This window comes from Oryctolagus cuniculus, chromosome 8, assembly GCF_964237555.1.
Source record: "Oryctolagus cuniculus chromosome 8, mOryCun1.1, whole genome shotgun sequence".
In the NCBI taxonomy this organism is placed as follows: Eukaryota; Metazoa; Chordata; class Mammalia; order Lagomorpha; family Leporidae; genus Oryctolagus; species Oryctolagus cuniculus.
In genome coordinates, this window is record NC_091439.1 from 85,895,496 (window position 1) to 85,917,087 (window position 21,592).

Below are 21,592 nucleotides of genomic sequence, written 5' to 3' on the forward strand. Positions count from 1 at the left end.
GAACCAATGGTAAAGGAAGACCTTTCTCTCTGTCTCTCTCTGTCTTACTGTCCAATCTGCCTGTCAAAAATAAATAAATAAATAAATAAATAAATAATTTAAAAAAAAGGGAGATCCCTCTCCCTAAAACGGGGGGAAAGGAAAGACTGCTCTTATCTTGTGTATCTCCACTTGAAATTCATGTTTGTAAGCATAAAGACATCCCATGTCCTATGTCTCATTTCTATTTTTCTTCCATAACATTACAATGACATTTTTCAGAAAAATATTAAATGTGAGACAGATACAACTTTTATTTTAATAAACTAATTAAGTCCTTTTAAAAAATTGCACCTTTGTAGGAGGAACAGGAGCCTCTACCTACCAAGAAATGGCCAACAGTGGATGCCTCTTATTATGGTGGTCGAGGGGTTGGAGGAATTAAAAGAATGGAGGTTGGTATCTTAAAAAATAGAAGCTGCTGATCTGGATTGTGCATTTCTGGCACTGCTAAACTGAGGAAACTGTACTGCTCACAATTCAGTATCCTAATATCATTCATTTTTACTTAACACTGGGTCTTTTTTTTTAATGGAATCATCTTAGCCATTTCTGAACTGTTCAAAAGGACTGGTTTTATTTGTCAAAGCATTGCATTGATGAGATTTCTGAATTTTAAAGGATAAGACAAAACCAGGATTTTTCTCACTATTTTGGAAAAAATTACTACATAGAACATCACTTTTGAATAAGTCAGCTATTTAAACTTGCAACAGTGTTCTTCTATGAAGTGATCCAGAAGTTATGTACCATTTGAGGAGAAAATGTTAAAATGCTCAATAGCGTAGAAATGACCTTATCACAAATATAGAGGAATATATTTAAGGCTTTATAATAGCCTTTAGTTACCATTTATGAACTATCATAATTAATATTACATGTCATTTATAGAATGCATTGAACTTTCATAATGGCTCAAAGTGTGGATTAAATTTGAACTTTAATATTATATCTTAAAAGTCAAATGAAATGTTCTTGTCGCCATGAAATATTTTTCAAAGTGATGGATTAATTAGTAATAAGTAATTATCGCCAGTTCTGAGCACTTAACAGCAGTGTTGACAGACCAGTCTCCCATCCCTGGAGCAATTCAAACATTTTTCTCATTTATACATTGACTTTATTGTGAAACAGAGATCCTGGTGTGTCTCTTTGTTAGTTATCCTTTAATATTATTTTTTGGTAAAAAGATTTATTTTTATGTTTTGTCATCATTATATGTCTTCTATTGTCATAACTACTTGTCTCCTTGCTGCCAGAAAAAAGTCAAAAAGCTAATTAACAACCTACAAGTTGCAATTTTCTTTTTTTTATACGTTTCAGTAAAATTCAGACTCCCAAGGAGAGTGTCCCCTTTTCAGAATAAATTTCAGCATGCTGCAAAAAAAGGCCCAGGCGTCCTTAACATAGTTGTCATCACCAAAGTGTTTCCTCCAGGAATTTGACAGTGATTTTCACTCTGTCATGCTAGATCTTGACACAGTGTACATTTTTCTCCAAGAACTTACCACTCCGTTGCTGAAATACCTTCTGCGTAGGTGCTTCCTTGCCTGTGAACCGTGGGTAAAGGCGAATGCTAGAAGCTGTTGGTCCTTTGGAGAAGTATTGCACACGTCTTTGCATGTGGGTAGTTGGAAATCTCCTTGGTTCAAGAGAAGATGATTAGGCTGCTTATTGTGTGGAACACAAGCTGGGTTATTTTCCTCCCTCTTGCCTTTGTTGTGGATCCTAGACTTGGAAGAGTGAGAAAGGAAAGAATTGAATGTTTGTATGTGTATATTTAAAAAAAAAAAAAGCTTGTAAATAAAATTATAACATATAAATAGCCAAATGTGATCCATCACAACCTATTTTTAGTATATTTAGCCTCATTCCAAAATGTGTATGTTAAAAGACATATGTAAGAGGGAAAAGGTTTAATGGAACATACCAAAATTTGTTAATGGCTGGTGCCACGGCTCAATAGGCTAATTCTCCGCCTGTGGCGCTGGCACACCGGGTTCTAGTCCCGGTCGGGGAGCCGGATTCTGTCCCGGTTGCCCCCCTTCCAGGCCAGCTCTCTGCTGTGGCCCGGGAGTGCAGTGGAGGATGGCCCAAGTCCTTGGGCCCTGCACCCCATGGGAGACCAGGAGAAGCACCTGGCTCCTGGCTTCGGATCAGCGCGGTGCGCGGGCCGCAGTGGCCATTGGAGGGTGAACCAACAGCAAAAGGAAGACCTTTCTCTCTCTCTCTCTCTCTCTCTCTCTCTCTCTGTCCACTCTGCCTGTCAAAAAAAAAAAGTTGTTAATAAGTTTTACGGATGAAGTAACTTTCAATGTGTGATATGTATTTTCTTATTATTTTCTGATTTATTGGACATTGAGCATGTACTGCTTTATATGCAGAATAATAAACAATTTCATTTTGAAATTCACATATGTAAAACATCACATGACAAAAAGGTTAGGATATATTAGTAGGTGAGCCTTACTTTGAATCAACAGTGCTCTTGCTGAAGCCAGTAGGACTAATGCCCTGTTTTTGTTATTCTGATATTCCGGGATTCCCAACATTGAGGTCTCTTTCTAAAGAAAAGAATGTGTGTGAATCACTGAATGGAACGTTATTGGTTTATGCTCGCAAGAGCCAAGGGCATGAAGAATTGTTGACTCTTACTGTGTGAGACTATATCACCCACTTATCTGTTTCAGTTAAGGAAACTTTGTGAAAAGAATGTGGCTTACATTTTAGTAAACATGGGTCCGTTTTACCTTTGAATAATTTTGGCTATATCATGTGGAGTATTCTGTTAATGACATGGAACGACTGAGAATAAAGTGAGAGAAAAACGGAAAGCAAATGAGGACATTGCAAAGGAGAAACTCAATACATGGCAGTATACAATAAAATTGAACTGAGAATAAGCATTATTAACTTTCTTAAGTAGGAACTTAAAATTTGAAGAGGGAAAATAGAAAATAATCTGTTTTAAAAGCATAGCTATTTAAACCAGGAAAATACTTCCCATTTAAAAAATACCTTAGGGGCAGGTGTTAGTCACAGTGTTTACAATGCCACTTGGGACAGTTGTCTGCCTTATCAAAGTGCTGGGGTTCAAGTCCCAGATCCATTCCTGATTCCATTTTCTGCTAAGCTTAGCCCTAGGAAGCAGCAGGTGATGGCCCGAGACCTTGTGTCCCTGCCATCACAACTGACCCAGATGGAGTTCTTGGTTTCAGGCTTCAGATTGCCCCAATGTGGGCTTGTGGTAGGCATTTGCGTAGTGAACCAGGGGCTGGAAAATCTCTCTCTGCTTTCAAAATAAAATGAAGTAAAAATTAAAAGTATCTTAAACTGTAGAAAGTTAAAATTATAGAAATTATGATCACATCCAGATTACAGAAAATATCTTCATAAATAGGTCTGTTTGAATCCAATGTAAGGATTTCACTTAGGTTTTTAAAAAACTTACTTTTCATTTAAGTTAAATATTTAAATACTGAGGCAATGGGAATTTGCAGAAAGCTGAAATGGAGCTAATGTTAATAACAGCTGTTAGCACAGCTGATCCACAGTACCTAGAGTTTAACTGTGTTTCTGCCAGTTCTTCTTAAACATGTTTTTGTTTCTTTTCTCAAATCTGAAATTGCTCCTCTGTGATGTGACCTTCTAGTCCTCCAAACGTGCTCTGGAAATTATGGAGTTTCATTGTTGATAATGAAATCCAAGCAGATTTCAAATAATTTAGCTATCAAGTTTGAACTATATTTTTTATAGTGGAAAAGCTAGATATGTTAATAGGTTGCTTTAAGCAATCTATTCTTGTTACCCATTGATTCTTTCAATTATCTCAATGTGATCAAACTAAAAAATTAAAATTTGCCTTTACATGTGTATATGTATTGAATTGCTTCTAAGAGTTTTCGGGAATTTCTGCAAAGTATTTCCTAGTATAAGACTTTGAGATTGAGAATTGTTTGTGGTGGTGGTGATGATGGTGCAACAGTTTCTTTGTGAACACTAATGATTGTGTTTAATTACTCTCCTTTAGACACCAACAACTATATTTCCTAAGTATAGTCCCTTCATCGCAGAGGCCCTTGAAATGCCACACTGGGTCAGAACTGTAGTTCAACTAGCTTCATATTCTTTATCTGAGAACAATGCCGGTGAAACTTGAGGAAAATACGATTACCTTATACTGTGGTGTGAAGTGTACAGGATAGACTAGAGAGCTGTATATGTTAAAATGTGTCATTTTGTCATGGGGTGCCTGGGGTCAGGTTATTGTCTCTGATGCAGGAACAGATTTGAGGATAAGATGTAGGTAAAGATCAGCAGAGAAACAAGATGGATTTGTATGCAAAGTCCAAATACAGGCCAAAGAGGGAGTCCAGGCATATTCAAGAGCAAGCATTCAGTCAGTTTCGGAGTTACCCGCTATATGATTTGGAAGCATAGAGGGCGGTGTTTGGGGCAGGGTTTAATTGAATATTTATGGGGGGGAGGCAGAGGTTGGGGCAAGGTTTGAGTACCACCCACTTCCTTGCCCTTTCCTGGAAATGTTGAAATTGTCGTGGTGACTGGTGTATCAGGGGAATAGAAATATCAGCCATAGTAATTTTATTACAATCACATTGTAATGAGCTAAATGCCAATGTGGGGACAAAGTGGGCAGTCAGGTTGGTTATTTTGGCCAGCACAGCTTCCTGGAAGCTGTGGTTTCTGCTGTATGGAAAGGGGATTGGGGTGGTACAGGTGAGGCTGCAGCCCAGGCTGGGCAGTAGGGGGAGGTTGACAGTTGCAGCTCCTCTTTGCTAGCCACCACCTTGCCTACATCAATTTTTGAATGGCTCTAAATTTTATCTATTTCTATTTGTATCCTGAATTTCTTCTCTGAGTTGTGGGATTCATATGTGTACTTAATTGTGTTTGTCTTTTTATTTTTTTGTTGCTCTTTCCCATAAAATTGAGACTTTACCACTACAAGGGTATGTATCCTGATTTTACAGTTTTCAGTTCAATTTAGCTATATCTAAAGATGTTGGAAGTGTTAGTTTATCTAGTGAAGATACCATGATTTGAAGGAGAAGGTCATTTTTCTGGAAAGAAAGCCTGCTATCTAGTTCTAAAGGTTTAATGGTGTTTAAAACAATTTTAAGAACCTCATAAAGAACATTCTAGTACCATTGATCACACGGAAAGATACAGATACATTTTAATGACTCAACAGGGTCCACTTGAAATTGAAAGCCCATTCTAAAATTGTAGTAAAAAAAGGTAAAAACATCTAAGTAAGCCTTATCAAAAAGCTGTGAATAGTTCTTTCAATGAACAGTAATCATCTCTTTCCCTTCCCACTAATTCAGATCATTAAAATGCTTTAAAAAGTCTTTAAATTTTTTTTCCTTTGGAAATTACTGAACTGTGATGTGTTGGAGTGTGGTTTGAATAGGCCTTCGTATTTCTTTTTAGAGCTTCACTTGTCTTAGCTCTGTCCTCTTTGGTAGTGTCCTTGGATTTTACAGACTTCCCCTGTGCTACTGGGTATGCAAAGCCCTTATCTGGGGGCCACACACATAGTTGGGCCAGATTTAGACCTTAATTTCTGCTAATTGAAAAACACAAAAAGTAATAATTTGATCTTGTAGTTTCTTAATGTCAAGAGTTTTCTGAGAAGGAAATTCCCTAAAATTTGTGCAGTTCCCTGGTGTTCCTGGATTTTCTCTTTTCTAGTTTGTCTTCCTCAATGAAAAAATTCAGACATCAAATTGTCATACTCAAATGAGCATAGGAGCCAGTGATCAAAAACTGCTTCCCCAAGTAAACCTTTTAAAAGTAAATTCATATATAATTGTTTTGCTTCCAAAGGATAATGCTTAAACCCTACTTTTTACCTTAATCAAAATTTATAAGAAATTTGGAAGTAGCCACTTGTTTATAACTTACAAAATTCAAATTGACATGAAATTTATTAACCCATTTCAGATCACCTGTGTTCAAATTCCTACCAAAGCATTTCCTAGCTATGTGGCTTTGGGACAAAGTTTCCTTAGCTAAAATGAAAATACTTGGTATCTGTTTCATTGCAGTTTTGTATTGATTAGATCAGAGTGACACATAGTAATCACTAAATCAATACCAATTATCTGAGTGGGCATTGTGGTGAAGCAACTTAAACCCCTACTTGTGATGCCTGCATCCCACATCAGAACTTCATTTCAAGTCCCTGCTGCTCTACTTCTAATCCAGTTTCTTGCTCATGTATCTTGGAAGGTAGCCAATGGCAGCTCAAGTGCTTGGACCCCTGCCATTCATGTGTGAAATTCAGATGGAGTCCAGACCTCCTGGCTTCAGCCTGGCCAGCCCTGGCTGTTGGGGACATTTCAGGAATAAATGGAAAATCTCTCTCACTCCCTCTCTCTCTGTCACTCATATTTCAAGTAGATGAAAATAAATCAATAAATATTTTAAAAATGGCAATTATCATCTATTTTCCCCAAAGGCGTCAATACATATAATTATGGTTAATTAGCAGGGGAAAGTACCCAATATGAGATAATCAAATTACATGCTGTAATGCTTTTCTTATGTAAACCACAGATCACTACCTTATTTAAAAAAAAAAAAAGATTTATTTATTTGAAGGTGGAGTTACTAAGAGGCAGAGGCAGTGAGAGAGAGGTCTTCCACCTGCTGGTTCAGATAGCCGCAATGGCCGGAGCTGGGCCATTCCAAAGCCAGGAGCCAGATGCTTCTTCCAGGTCTCCCATGTGGGTGCAGGGGCCCAATTGCTTGGAACATCTGCTGCTGCTTTCCCATACACATTAGTAGGGAGCTGAATCAGAAAGGGAGCAGCAGAGAATCTAACCAGCACTCACATGGGATGTGGGCGTTGCAGGCGGCAGCTTAAGTCGCTGGGCCACAACAGCAGCCCCAGGCTCTTGACAGCAAATGCAGGAAGAATTGGTGAGAAACCTGTTAGATAGCAGAGGAAGAGGAATTAGCAGTTGATATGCCGCCTCATTTTCTTTGTACTCTGACGGGGTGAACCAGTGAGAGCTTGTTCCCGCAGGACCCTCTGACATTAGTGTTGCTGCTTTGTTTCCAGGTACGGTGGGGTGACAAGGGATCTACGGAGGAAGGTGCAAGGCTAGAGAAAGCCAAAAATGCCGTGGTGACAATTCCTGAAGAATCAGAGGAACCCGTGCGGCCTAGACCACCCCGACCCAAACCCACATACCAGCCCCCTCAGACCAAGTGGTACACGCCGATTAAGGTATTTCCTCAATTTGTGAGCTAAGCCTCTTTGAGAAACTGTAACTTTTAGTGTTCCCTTGCCTCAGCTTTTGGAAGGAGCATGAAGGTAGATGAAGTGGCAGATGTCCAGTTTTTTTAAGTTTTTATTTAATGAATGCAAATTTCATAGGTACAACTTCAGGAATACAGCAGTTCTTGCCCCCATACCCGCCTCCCACCCCCAGTCCCATCCCACTTACTCCCTCTCCCATCCCATTCTTCATTATGGTTCATTTTTAATTAACCTTGCATACAGAAGACCAACTTATAGTAAGTAAAGATTTTAATAGTTTGTACCTCCCCTCACACACAACATGTAAAGTATTGTTAGTGAACAAGTTTTGTGGTTAATTCTCATAGTACAACTCACTAAGGACAAAGGTTCTACATGAGGAGTAAGTGTACAATAATTCCTGTTGTTGATTTAACAATTGACACTCTTAGTTATGACATCAGTGATTACCCGAGGCTCTTGCCATGAGCTGCTAAGGCTATGGAAGCATTTTGTGACCACGAACTCTGTCAGTATTTAGACAAGGCCATAAGTAAAGTGGAAGTTCTCTCTTCCCTTCAGAGAAAGGTACATCCTTTATAGATGGCCCCTTCTTTCCACTGAGGTCTCACTCACAGAGATCCTTTATATAGGATTTTTTTTTTGCCACGGTGTCTTGGCTTTCGATGCCTGAAATCATGTCATAGGCTTTTCAGCCACATCCGAATGCCTAAGGGCTGATTCTGAGGTCAGAGTGTTACTTAAAGCGATTGTCTTTCTGTGAGTCTGCTGTGTGGCCCATGTCCGTTTTGTATGGCAACAACAGAATACTTTCTCAGTCATAAGAACCACCCAAGTTTTCATTGGTTAATTTATGATGGAAATGAAAACAGTTACATTTTACCTTCTTCCTTTTGCCACTTCATTTATTCAGCAAACAGAGGGTGACTATTTGGGAATTTACCCTCTTTCTTCCCTCTAGGGCCGTCTCGATGCACTCTGGGCTTTGTTGCGGCGACAGTACGACCGGGTTTCCTTGATGCGACCTCAAGAAGGAGATGAGGTTTGTACATTTCTCGAGCTGGGAAAGAGCTGACGGCTTGGGTCATGTAATGCAAGAAATGAAATAGTAGTCACAAATAATTTTAAAACCCTTATTATTCTTAAGTAAGGGATTATTATTGTCTAGGACACATTCTTAATCCGTAGGGTGCCTAAGCCATCATTATCTGGTTTTATAATGTATCTTCAAGGTACAGTTTCACTCAAGTCTAGTTTCCAGCGATTCATAAAGCGTACGACAATTTTGATCCATGCTTTGGTAAGCACACACATTGCTTTAGTCTTTGACTTTGGAGAAACTGCATTCTGAGGACTTACCTGGCTGGAGCTACAGACGGGCATTTATAGCTAGTTTTTCTCTAACATTTAATAGCCATGAGATCTAGGGACAATGCCTTAGAATCTCAGTGACTTTAGGCATAATTATGTTCCCTGCTTTTAACAGTGATATGATCTAATTTCTTGAATGCATAAAAGTATCTTTAAAAGCATAAAACATTCTAGAACCCTGTGATAGTGATGTCTGTCTGTCTGTCCATTCACTCACACAGGTGGATATGCATGTATTTTTCTCCTCACTGAGGAAGCCTGAATCATGTTTTTTTATTTTGGGAATTTGATGATATTACTCTAGTTTTATCACTTAATTAACATACTTCTATAATCATTTCCTACAAACAATTGTTTAAAATATTTTCTGATGCAATAATGGGTGGTGTTTGTTCAACAGCCTAATACTATTCACAGTATGGGATTGTCTGTCACTGGGTGTCAATGTGGTCGTTATTCTGCTTTTACAAACAAGTAAACTTCATGCACTTCCACTTCAGAAGACTTTAGATTCATTCAGGTCTGAGACATGAATTTTTGAGGATGAAATAGTTGATGAAGTTAGTGTTTATCTTACATTGCTAACCTAAGTTATATTTAGTATTATATAGTTTTAGCTTGATGTGTAAACCACAGAAAATCTCAAGCTTAACATTTTATTTCTGTGAATTGGGGATAATTTAAGAAATGTCTTAAGTTCAACTGTTTAGGAAATCTGATTTGAGATAATATTTCTGGAATTTGCAGTAGATCATTTGCCATTTGTTAGGACCATGGGGAGCGAGAACCACCTAATTTATATATAAAGAAGCCTGTTTTGTTTTCAGATCACTGTGGTTTTTTTTTTTTTTTTTAAGATTTATTAATCTACCTGAGAGTCAGAGTTACACAGAGAAAGGAGAGGCAGAGAGAGAGAGAGAGAGAGAGAGAGAGAGAGAGAGGTCTTCCATCTGATGGTTCACTCCCCAATTGGCTGCAATGGCTGGAGCCGTGCCGATCTAAAGCCAGAAGCCAGGAGCCTCCTCCAGGTCTCCCATGCAGGTGCAGGGGCCCAAGGACTTGGGCCATCTTCTGCTGCTTTCCCAGGCCATAGCCAAGAGCTGGATAGGAAGTAGAGCAGCTGGGACATGAACTGGTGCCCATATGGGCTGCTGGCACTGCAGGCCAGGGCATTAACCTGCTGTGCCACAGTGCCAGCCCCCACTGTGGTTCTTAATAGAAAGTTCTAATATAATGAAATTCATACATCTGCTTATTTTTTAAAGATTTATTTATTTATTTGAAAGAGTTACACGGAGAGAGAGGGAGAGGCAGAGAGAGAGGTCTCCATCCACTGGTTCAACTCCCAATTGGCTGCAATGACAGGAGCTGCACTGATCCAAAACCAGGAGCCAGGAGCTTCTTCTGGGTCTCCCTTGTGGGTTCAGGGGCCCAAGGTCTTGGGCCATCTTGTACTGCTTTCGAGGCCATAGCAGAGAACTGGATCGGAAGTGGAACAGCCAGGACTCAAATCAGTGCCCATTTGGGATGCTGGCATTGCAGACGATGGCTTTTCCCGCTACGCCACAGCACCACCCCCACGTCTCTGTTTAAATTCCTATTTTATGTGGTATTGTTTCTCAGACATGTGACAGCTCTTCCTCTTACAATGCTGCACTTTTACCTCATACGTTTTAAAATTAGTTTTCTCTCCCTGAGGTTAGACACTAACCAGTTTGTTCAGTAATTTTAACCTGATTAAGTGCAGGGTTTTGAGCTAATAATGAGGATATAGTAGGCAGCAAATGCAGTTATTGCTTTCTTGCTGATACCTTGTATCCTCCTTTATCATGATTCAAATTTAGCATTCAGTCTTTCAATCATTTCTACTAATTTTGATTCAATTCAGTAATTTTCAGATTATAAATATGCACAAATGATTGCATCAGGTAATATGGAGTGGTTGGAATAAACTAGTCTTTGTTCTTAGATCTAAAAATTGTTCGGGGGGCTAGAATTGTGGCATAGTAGGTTAAGCTTCCTTCTGCAATGCCAACATCCCTTATGGGCGCTGGTTCGTGTCCCGGCTGCTTCAGTTCTGATCCAGCTCCTGCTAATGGTCTGGGAAATCAGTGGAAGTTGTCCAAGTACTTAGGGCCCCTGCACCCACATGAAAGACCTGGAAGAAGCTCTGGATGTCTGGGTTTGGCCTGGCCCAATGGCTGTTGTGGCCATTTTGGGGAGTGAACCAGCAGATGGAAGATTTCTCTCTCCATCTCTCCTCCTCTCTCTGTAACTCTGCCTTTCAAATAAAACAATAAAAAATATTTAAAAAATAAAATTTGGGAAATAGCATGGCAAAATATTTATTCTGTGTTGTGATCTGAGCACTTGTGAGTGGACAGAGAAAGACTAACTCACTCTGAAGGAATTAAAGAAAGCTTCTTAAAAAACATAGTCCTTCTATTTTCAAAGAAATGGGTGGGATTTCAACATGTGGAAATTAGCAAAATGAGTGTTTGTATAGGTGAGGTATCATGAGCAAAGTCACTGAGACAGCCAGGTGCACATTAATTCAGGAACTTCTACAAAATCTGGGGGTTTGAGATTAAAACTACAAAGATCGTTTGAGAATAGAAGAGATCTTTGAGATTGGATTAATTGACATATTTGTTTTTTTTAAAGTGATGCTTTATCATCATTCATTCAACAGCAATTTATTGACTAACTTATACCAGGCAGATAAATTTACCATCCTGCTTAATTATAGTGCTAGATTATTCTACATATGCTCCAGTAACTTAATTTTCATTTGATTCAAGAATATGCTTCCATTTGCATTACCTTGACCAAGATTTCCTTTGTCATTTTTTTAAAAAGCAATTTATTCATATTTTTGTTGAAGATAATTCAAAGCCTTTTTGCTTCCCCTAACTCTTGAAGTCAGATGGTTTCAAAATCGGGAATTTCTCTGATTTTAGGAATTTGATAGAATCTTTATGCCCCATATTATGTAAAGCAGCATGCCTGTCACATTGTTCAGATATATTACTAAATTAGTCCTGTTCAAATTTTGCTTCCAAATGAATTTTGGTGAGAAACTTAGGACAAAACTTTACATTTCAACGATTTTGGATTTCAGATAAAAGGGAATAGATCTTTATTGTGTGAAGTTGACTAAAACTTCATTTTTTCCACTTTAAATTCATGCTACTTTTCTGTTTATTTTTGGCTCATTTTTACTTAAATGCAAGACTTGAAACTTATTAAACATTAATTGTTGGTTTATTGAATTGTTATTCTTTATCAAATATCTAATATAATTCTATATGTTCCTGATGAAGTGTGAGTTAATCTTTTTTTAAAAGATTTATTCATTATTTATTTTGAAAGTCAGAGAGAGAGGGAGAGACAGAAAGAAATCTCCAAGCCAATGGTTCACACTCCAGATAGTCTAAATGGCCAGTGCCAAGGAGGCTGAAGCCAGGAGCCAGGTGCTTCATCCGGGTCTCCCATGTGAATGGCAGAGATCCATACACTCAGGCCATCTTCCACTGCTTTTCCCAGGCCATTAACAGGGAGCTGCATCAGAATTGGAGCAGTTGGAACACGAAAGAATCAGCACCCATATAGTATGTTGGCATGGGAGGGGTTGGTTTACCTGCTATACCACAATGCTGGCCTACCTGACTTAATCTTACATCATCATACTTATCCATTTCAGCTATACCACGTCTAATATTTTGTCACCTGCAAACGTTTGTCACTTATTTCAAGCTACCGTTACCACCTCAGCGTGGCAAACCATGAGCCTCTTTCCCCACAGGTGACATCTGTAGTTAGTTGGCATTACTCTAGGAAAGCTAGGAACCCAACCAATTGGACAACCTCAGTTAACCTTATACTTCACAAGGATATTTAATAATTTTGTTAAATTATTTGCTGAATTTAAGATATGTTGTATATCTGTCCATACAACCAAACCAGCTTCACAAAGTTATTTGTTTACAGAAATCAGGTAAGGTTGGCATAATTTGCTCTTTTGTTGCTATGTTTCTTGCTAATGTCCCTTTATGTTTAACATTTTTTGATTGAGATTTTTTGTCTTCCATTATTATCAGCATATAGCCTTTTCCTTTTAGACAACTTGAGAAATCTTAGCTGTCCTTTTTCCCCATTTCTCCATTTTCCATGTCTCACAAAGATTATTAAGAACATATAAATTTATGACAACTTCACATCATCTACTGGGTCTTTATTTAATAGAATTAATTCTAATATCAACTCCTTAACCCATACACATACATAACTATAGTCCATATTTTTACAAAGATTAAATCACAGAATTACACAATGAGTCATTAATACTTCGGTGAATTAGCTTTCTGTACACTATTAAGACAATGAAAGGTCCCAACATTGTTTATATTGTTGACATCATGTTTTAGGAAGCCATTATCTTCCTTTGGTTTCATGCTCTCTAGAATGCTTCCTCCCCTCTCTCCTTTCCTTTCTTCCTATTGTCTTCTTTTTCTTACTCCCTTATCTCTTCTTAAATATAGTTATATGTACTATGCTTTCGTTTTTCCGCTTTGCCAACTTCTTACACCATTTACACAGTCCTTACATATTTCAGTCGACTACTTTTGAATGAATGAAGCCTCCAGTTGCTTTATTCATATTCTTATGAACACAGTAAATATGTTTTTTGATGAAGGCAACCATGGGATTCTGTGATAATACTTGCACCCAAAATAATCTGCACCCATCATGGGACATTTAGCCATAACTATTTTGGTGGATTTCAATTAAAAGTTTCCAGAGTAACTTAAATATACCAGATGTTATTATCCAAAAAACAAATAGTATTTGGCATGATGCAGTTATATAATCTGTACTAACATCCTACATATTTTATTTCTATTTTATAAAAAAATAAGAATTTTTTTCAAAAATTTAATGTCTTAAATTCCAGGAGTATTTTTGTTTTGTTTTTTTGCCCGAGAGTATTTTCATTTAGGGAACATACAGTAATTTACATAGTATGAAATGAAGAGAAAAAGATTTTCAGAGAATTAAGAGTACATTTGAAGCAAAGCTAATTTTGAGGCATGATATTAAAATGTGATGATTTACTTTGGTAATGTTTTATCTGTGCTCAAGATGAAGACCATGGATCACCATTGCTTTTGGGATATTATATCCAGTTAATTAAGTCCTCAAAAATTAAACCTATTGAACCTTATGGTTTTTATCAATTTAGTTTACTTAGGATAAGGATTATCTCTTAGGATTACAGGGAGTAGAGAAGATTTAAATTTAGGGAACTAAAGAAGCCAGAGGGGTAGTTTCTTCAACCTATCTGGTTGCTCTTTCAGAATATCTTGTTCTAGCTGTCCATCCATGTATCAATCGTCTAGCTTTTCTTAGAGAAATGGGAAGATTACTTCAACGTGTGTGGCTATGTCTGAGCACTCTAGGTAAGGCAGGGCATACTCGCTGCATGGGAACAGTTAAAGTTCCTTTGTGAGCTTTAGGTAACCACATTCTACTTACACGGGTTCCTAAAATCCTGTTCACCTAAATTAAATGTAACTGAATTAAACATTGACCTGAGGCTACCTCATGAGAGATTTCACACATTTGTACATATATTTGAGGTGTTCATTGTTCTTTATGCTTATCATTTTTATATCAACAAATTATTTTCCCAGTAAATTATCCCATTAAATATTAGGCAGTTTGTAAATAGTAATATTATCAGCCTAGATTAGATACACTGATTCCCTGTAGAAAGATTTGTTTATACACAGCAAATAATTCATTGGAACAAATGTCATTAGCTATGAAGGCCAATTCTTTTTAAAATAAACTTTTTTATCGGCATATAAATTAGTGAGTATAATTTGCAAGTGTTTTTTGGATTCCTAACGAGGGGTGTGTGTGTGTGTGTGTGAGAGAGAGAGAGAGAGAATGCATAGTAGAAATTAGGAAGACTGGGAAGTTTTTTTTGGTTGTTAGAAATGGGTGTGGAATGTCCTGTAACATCAATCGATATAGATGAGAAGGGATTCTTATGTCACAATTTTAAAGGAAATAATAGTATAAGAGTCAACATTCTTTAAAAAAAAAAAAACAGGTAAAACAAACTTTATGCCACCTGCAATAATAAAAAGGATGAGAGTAAGGGTTCCCAGGCACACCACCTCGGTGTGGTCAGCAGCCTGTTTTCTACCTTGGAAACCCATCTTGTCATTTATTTATAAATTGTTTACTGCAGAATCTGCCTCTCGAGAGTTTAGTTTAATAAACAAATCGGCGTACACAGAACTAAACCCAGAGTCACGCACAGTTGCTCTGCGAGTCCCGTCACGGTGGATTTGCAGCCAAATGCTTGCCTTTCATGGCTCCGAGGCCGCACCGGGCTCGTTCGGGGAAGAATTCACCACTGAATTGAAGTCCTTGATCAAGAACTGAAGTGGAGGCATAAAGTATCAAAGCCGCGCCGGGCTGCCTCCCGCCACCTCTCCGCGCGCCGGCTCCCGCCGAGGTGGCCGGGCCGGCCGGCGCTTTGATGCCGGCGCGCGGTCCTCCGAGTCATGAATGTTTCAGCGCGCGGCGCGCGAGGCCAGGGCGGCGCGGCCAGGTGCGCGCCGGGCAGGTTGTCGCCCACATCTGCTGGCGGCGGCGGCAGCGGCCCCCGGATTGTCAGTGGAGGTAGTTGAGAGCGGCAGGACCGTTTTGGTCTCTCACTCGCTGCCTGGAGGCCCGAAACACCAAAGGTAGGAGCGGGGGTGGACACAGCTGCGCTCCCAAACTTGCCTTAGGCGCAAATACGAGATCTAATGTAGTTTGACTCGGTGGCGGTGGGGAGACGAGGACAGAAAGCCACTTCAGAGACAACTTAACGCAGCAACATCTGCCGCCAAGTTTCCAGGGAGTGACAGGGGACAGCAGGTACAGATCCAAGTCTCCACACAAACAACCTCCATTAAGCCCTGGACTCTTTTGAAGCGCCTCCATCAAACATGCCCCAGTCCGCAGCAGGAGTTTGTTTGGTTTTCAAAGCAGTGTTTTGTTTTTTTGCAATAACAAGGTAATTTATAAATGATGCATTACCATGCGTTGTCCTTTTTTTTTTAATTTTTATTGGAAAAGAGAGTTAGAGGAGCAGAAAGGCAAAGAAGAAAGCAGAGCACTAGTTTTGGAGTTGTTCCACAAACCAATTAAGTCTCCGAGGAGACTCTTGGCTGTAGTGGAAGCCGTGTTAACCCTCACGCTGCTCCTCAGGCACCACTGGCAGACATCAGTTTGTAGACTGCAGTCGCCCAGCTCCAGAAACACCCGTGAGGCACATCCACTGTTTGTTTTAGACTTAAAGAGTTTCCTTCCTATAACACAGAGGTGAAATTGAATTAATTTTTTCAGGTTTTTTTTTTTTTAGCAAAATAAAATTAGAATATTGCATTGATTTTAATTTGTTCCCTTTTTTAAGGGTTTCATGCCTATAATTCACGGTGTTAAATAATTAAAGCTAAATGTTAAGTAAAATGTAAGCAGAATCTTTGTTTTTTTTCTGCCTTCAGCCAGAAAATAAGAAAAAAGACAAGAATTTGTTTAATTTTCAGGGAGCACACTGGAAAAATTCAACATTGTACACCCATCTCTGTGGCATACTAGGATTGTTTAAAATATTAGCCTCGTAAGAGCTCCAGGGTATGATAAGATAATAAAGGTTCTATGGTGATGTAAATTATGATCATTCATAAAACTTAGACTCCCTCACAGATGAAATAGCTGCGTGACCACTATGCAGTGAAGGAAGACTGCTGACTCAAAGGTCTCCTCTGGCGCGGGGCGTAGCCGGGGAGCAGAGGCCTGGGGATAGATGCTAGTGTGCCGCCTGGGTTTCGCCGGTGCTGAAAGCAAGCAACATACGTACATGGCGGGTTTTCAATTAAGCTGAATGTATTATGTTGAGAGGACTTTTAAAAATGGTACACATGCACTTTGCATATTTTGGAAACATTGATGGCGGCTGCTTTTTACAAAAAATGTCGTAGTTGGCAGAACGCAGTCTCAGATGTCAATTTTTAAAGGTTTACAACAAAACAAAGCAAGTCTGAGGGCGTAGGTAGCACGTTCATCTAGAGGGCACCAGAGAAGTCAGGTAATGGGCAAGGCAGGTGATTTAGACTCCACCTGTGCTGTCTGTACGATTCCTTGATTTATGTTCATACCTGTCAGTCCTGCTTCTGAATTCTCCTTTGCAAACCAGCTGGCCACACCCTTTTTAATGGCAGCATTTTCATGCCTATCCCTTCCGAGCAACACTGAATCCCGTTATACTCAGGAAGCACTGCTTCGCGCTGTGAAACCCCTTCAGCTTCCCATTTGTAAGACTCTTGATAGCAGACATGTTGTGTGATGCTGCCTTTCTGTCCCCCATCTCATCTGCAAAGTGTAGACCACTGTGGGTCTTTCAGAGAAAATGGAAAATTTTCTCTGCTCCAATGACTTTGGTATTCTGATATTTCACATCTGCCTGGAATTATGCTAATAACAGCATTTCTTTTAGAAACAGTTTTTAAAATGCGATTTTTATTGATAATCCAGGTGGGTCAGTCTCATTTTTCCAAAAGTCTCCGTTGTAGAAATGACTACGTTCTTTGGGTGGGTGCTTCAGGGCAGCAAGTTAAGCCCCCACTCGGCTTGTTGTGCCAGAGGGCTAGTTCCAATCCCGCCTGCTCTGCTTCCAGGGCAGCTTCCTGCTAATGCACCTGGGAGACAATGGGTAATGATGGCTCAAGTACTTGAGTTCCTGCTACACAATTGGGAGACCTGGATAGAGTCCCTGGCCCCTGGCTTCAGTCTGGTCCAGCCCTGGCTCTTGTGGCCATTTGAGGGAGTGAACTAGTGGATGGAAGATTCTCTTTCTCATTTTCTCTTTCTCCTCCCTTTCAAACAAATAAATAAACCCTTTAAAATGTTAGTATATTCTTAAACTTAGCTTTTAGATTCCTTCTAATTTTTTGTCATACAGCTGAATTCTGATAAATTTTAGGGACTCTAAGAATAAACATTTTCAATTGAAATAGTCATATTGTACCCCAAATTCCCTTTGTACTTTCACACATTTTCCTTCTTAAAAATTCTAAAATGAAACAGTAAAGAAAATCCAAATGTTTTAAAACTAACTTTTTTTTCCTATAACATTTGACATATATTACAGTCTTCTAGGCCATTTATTGTGGGACATTGCTGGGAAAGTACATCACCAGGATTTTTTCCCTTTGTATTCCTGCTAGTGTCTTTTATTTTTATTATCTCTGGACTTTGCATCCTGTGGTATCCTGAAGATACCGTAAGATCCCGTTTACATTAGTAGGAGTGTAGTCATATTGTTCTGAGACATGTTGCTGGGAGATTGGTTAGTTGTTTTGAACCCATGGAGTGTGCTTACTCAAAACCACATGGTGCAGGTCAGTCATTCCATGTGGCATTTTTTTTTTTTTTTTTTTTGACAGTGAGAGAGAGAGAGACAGAAAAGTCTTCCTTTTTCCGTTGATTCACCCTCCAATGGCTGCCGCGGCCGGTGCGCCACGGCTGGCGCATTGCACTAATCTGAAGCCAGGAGCAAGGTGCCTCTCCTGGTCTCCCATACGGGGTGCAGGACCCAAAGACTTGGGCCATCCTCCACTGCACTCCCAGGCCACAGCACAGCAGAGAGCTGCACTGGAAGAGGAGGGACTAGAACTTGGTGGGCTGGCGCTGCAGGCGGAGGATTAGCCTATTGAGCCGAGACGCCGGCCATCCATGTGGCATCTTAATGCAGTCAAGAAACAGAAGTAGGAAGCTCTTGCCCCAGTAGCTGTTGTACAGTAAACTTAAAGTATAGGAATATATTATTAAATAGTGGCGAAAATACCATAGTAAATATATAAACCAATAACAGTCATCGGTTATCATGATAAAGTATTATATACTATACATAATTATATGTATTGTACTTTTTATATGATTGGCAAAACAGTGAGTAGTAGACCAGCATTAAAATAGATATGTGAGTAATTTGGTTTTGACATTGTAATGGCTGTAATATCACTAGGTGTCAGGAATTTTTCAACTCCATGGTAATCTTGTGAGATAACCATTATATATGTGACCTGTTGTTGACAGAAATGTCATTATACAGCATAATTAATTAACTTAGATTTACATATGTGTGAAAGATACATTTTTACTAGACTAGTCCATGTCATGAAAATGTCATTATTAATATAATCCACAGATTTAGGAGTTTACACATGTATATGTATGTATATGTGTGTATGATATGTTTAATAGAAGTATATCTATTTCTACAGAACACATTTTCTCAATATCCATGTTATCAATGTCTATTTCAGTGAAAAATAAATTCATGAAATAGTGTGGTTTTTGCTATTATATCTATTTTTAAAAAAGATTTATTTATTTAAAAGGCACAGTTACAGAGATAAGGGGAGGAATAAGAGAAGGAGAGAGATTGATTTTCCATCTACTTTTTCACTGCCCAAATGGCTACAATGGCCAGGGCTGAACAGACCAAAGCCAGAGGCCAGGAGCTTCATCTGGGGCTCCCATGTGGGTGCTAGGGCCCAAACACTTGGGCCATCCTCTACTGCTTTCCCAGGCACATTAGCAGGGAGCTGAATCAGAAGTGGAGCAGCTGAGACTGGCATCACAGGCGGCTGCTTTACCGCTGTGCCACAAGGCTGGCCCCTGATATCATTCCTTAGGTGAAAAAAAAAATCTCTTAATTATATATAAGTGACTGAACTAAAATGCAAAATGTGTGATATTTAATCATTTAAATTATCAAAAGAGATTTTTTTTTCAAAAAAATATTAAACAAGCTTGAGGACTTACTTGGCATTTCCTGTGGGGTCCAGACATTGTCTTGTGTTTAGGAGAATCCTATGTGTGTGAAAGATTAACTTGCTGAGACAGAGGCATATCTAGGTTAAAACTGATGAGCAACCTTTCAGTAATCAAGAAACAAATGTTACTGTAAATGTTACTATTCTCAAATGATTGCCTTGATTTTAGAATTACAACATTTTTTCATCATCAGTGAGCTGTGGCACCTTGAAAGCATACTTTTTTTTTCTTTTAAGATTTATATATTTATTTGAAAGGTAAAGTTACAGAGAGGCACAGGGGGAGAAAGAGGTCTTCCATTTGCTGGTTTACTCCCCAGATGGCTGCAACAGCCCGAGCTGTGCCGATTCGAAGCCAGGAGCCAGGTGCTTCTTCTTGGTCTCCCATGCGGGTGCAGGGCCCAAGGACTTGGGCCATCCTCCACTGCACTCCCGGGCCACAGCAGAGAGCTGGACTGGAAGAGGAGCAGTTGGGACTAGAACCCTGCACCCATATGGGATGCTGACGCGCAGGCAGAGGATTAAGCAAAGTGAGCCACAGCGCCGGCCACTGGAGAATCTTGAAACACATAATTTTGAGGTGAAAAATAAAAGCAATTTACTTTTCCAAACTTTGAAAATAGAAAGAAATACAGGGGCCAGCGCTGTGGCAGTGGATTAAAGCCCCAGCCTGCAGCACCAGCATCCCAAACGGGCACAGGTTCAAATCCTGGCTGCTCCTCTTTCAGTCCAGCTCTCTGCAGTGGCCTGGGAGAGCAGTAGAAGATGGCCCAAGTTCTTGGGCCCCTGCACCCGCATGGTAGACCCAGAAGAAGCTCCTTGCTCCTAGCTTCAGATCAGCACAGCTCTGGCCGTTGCGGCCATTTGGGGAGTGAACCAGTGGGTAGAAGACTTCTCTCTCTCTCTCTGCCTCTGCCTCTCTGTAACTCTGCCTTTCAAATAAATAAAGTAAATCTTTAAAAAAAAAGAAATACAAGTGAACATTGTATACTATTTCCTTCTTGATGATTGTGAATTAAATATTAACTCTTCTATAATTTCAAAAGATTACAAAAAATTTTCTTTCTTCTCCTTATGCTTTTTAAATCATAGTGGAGTTAAGATACTCTTTAAGAACTCATTTCAAAATCATTTTATCCTCTGATATAAATGCCTATCTGCTCAGAGCTTTTACCACTTGGAAACAGTGGGAAAAACGATGCTTCTAATTTCCTAACCTGAGATACTCATAATCCATCCATCCATCCTTCCATCCTTCTATCCTTCCTTCCTTTCTTCCTCTCTCTCTCTCTCTCTCTCTCCCCCTCCCTCCCTCTCCCTCTCTCCCCCTCCTCCTTCTCTCCTTCTCCTCTCCTCTCCTCTCCTCTCCTCTCCTCTCCTCTCCTCTCCTCTCCTCTCCTCTCCTCTCCTCTCCTCTCCTCTCCTTCTCTCTCTCTTTCTCTCTCTCTTTCTCTCTCTTTCACTTTTTATTCATTTGAAAGAGTGACAGAGAGAGGGAGAGACAGAGAAAGAGGTCTTCCACCTGCTGATTTACTCCCCAGGTGGCCGCAAGGGCTGAGTAAGTCTAGGCCAAAGCAAGGAGCCAGGAGTTTCTTCCAGGTCTCCTATGTGGTGGCAGGGCCCAAACACGTGGCCCATGTTCTGCTGCTTTTCCAGGGCCACTAGAAGGGAGCTGGATCCAAAGTAGAGCGGCTGGGATTTGAACTGGTGCCCATGTGGGACATTGGTCTCGGAGGTGGCAGCTTTACGCACCACAGCACAGCTCTGGCCTCATAATGCTTCTTAGCAAGCAAGTTAGTGTACTGAAAATTATATACTACTAGTATATTATAAGTACGTATTTCATATGATTATCTAGTACAGTTTTTGGAGTCATAATTAGTGTTTTCTGTTAAAGTAAACACTATTTCCTTATTAAAATAATTTTTCTACTATTACCAATTCCTGTCACTTAATGATTTCTTAGCAAATATTTTGTGATGAATTCAGT

At 39.5% G+C, this 21,592-nt stretch overlaps 1 protein-coding gene across 2 annotated transcripts in view; it reads left to right on the forward strand.

Annotated features, from left to right (window-relative positions):
* ANTXR2 (ANTXR cell adhesion molecule 2) overlaps nucleotides 1-21,592 on the forward strand; it is a 153,925-nt gene that overhangs the window by 77,669 nt on the left and 54,664 nt on the right. For both annotated transcript variants that reach the window (XM_017347476.3, XM_002716994.5), the window contains exons 14-16: nucleotides 342-434; nucleotides 7,130-7,297; nucleotides 8,292-8,372. In XM_017347476.3, coding sequence (XP_017202965.2) covers nucleotides 342-434; nucleotides 7,130-7,297; nucleotides 8,292-8,372 — 342 coding nt within the window. The remainder of the gene's footprint in view (nucleotides 1-341; nucleotides 435-7,129; nucleotides 7,298-8,291; nucleotides 8,373-21,592) is intronic.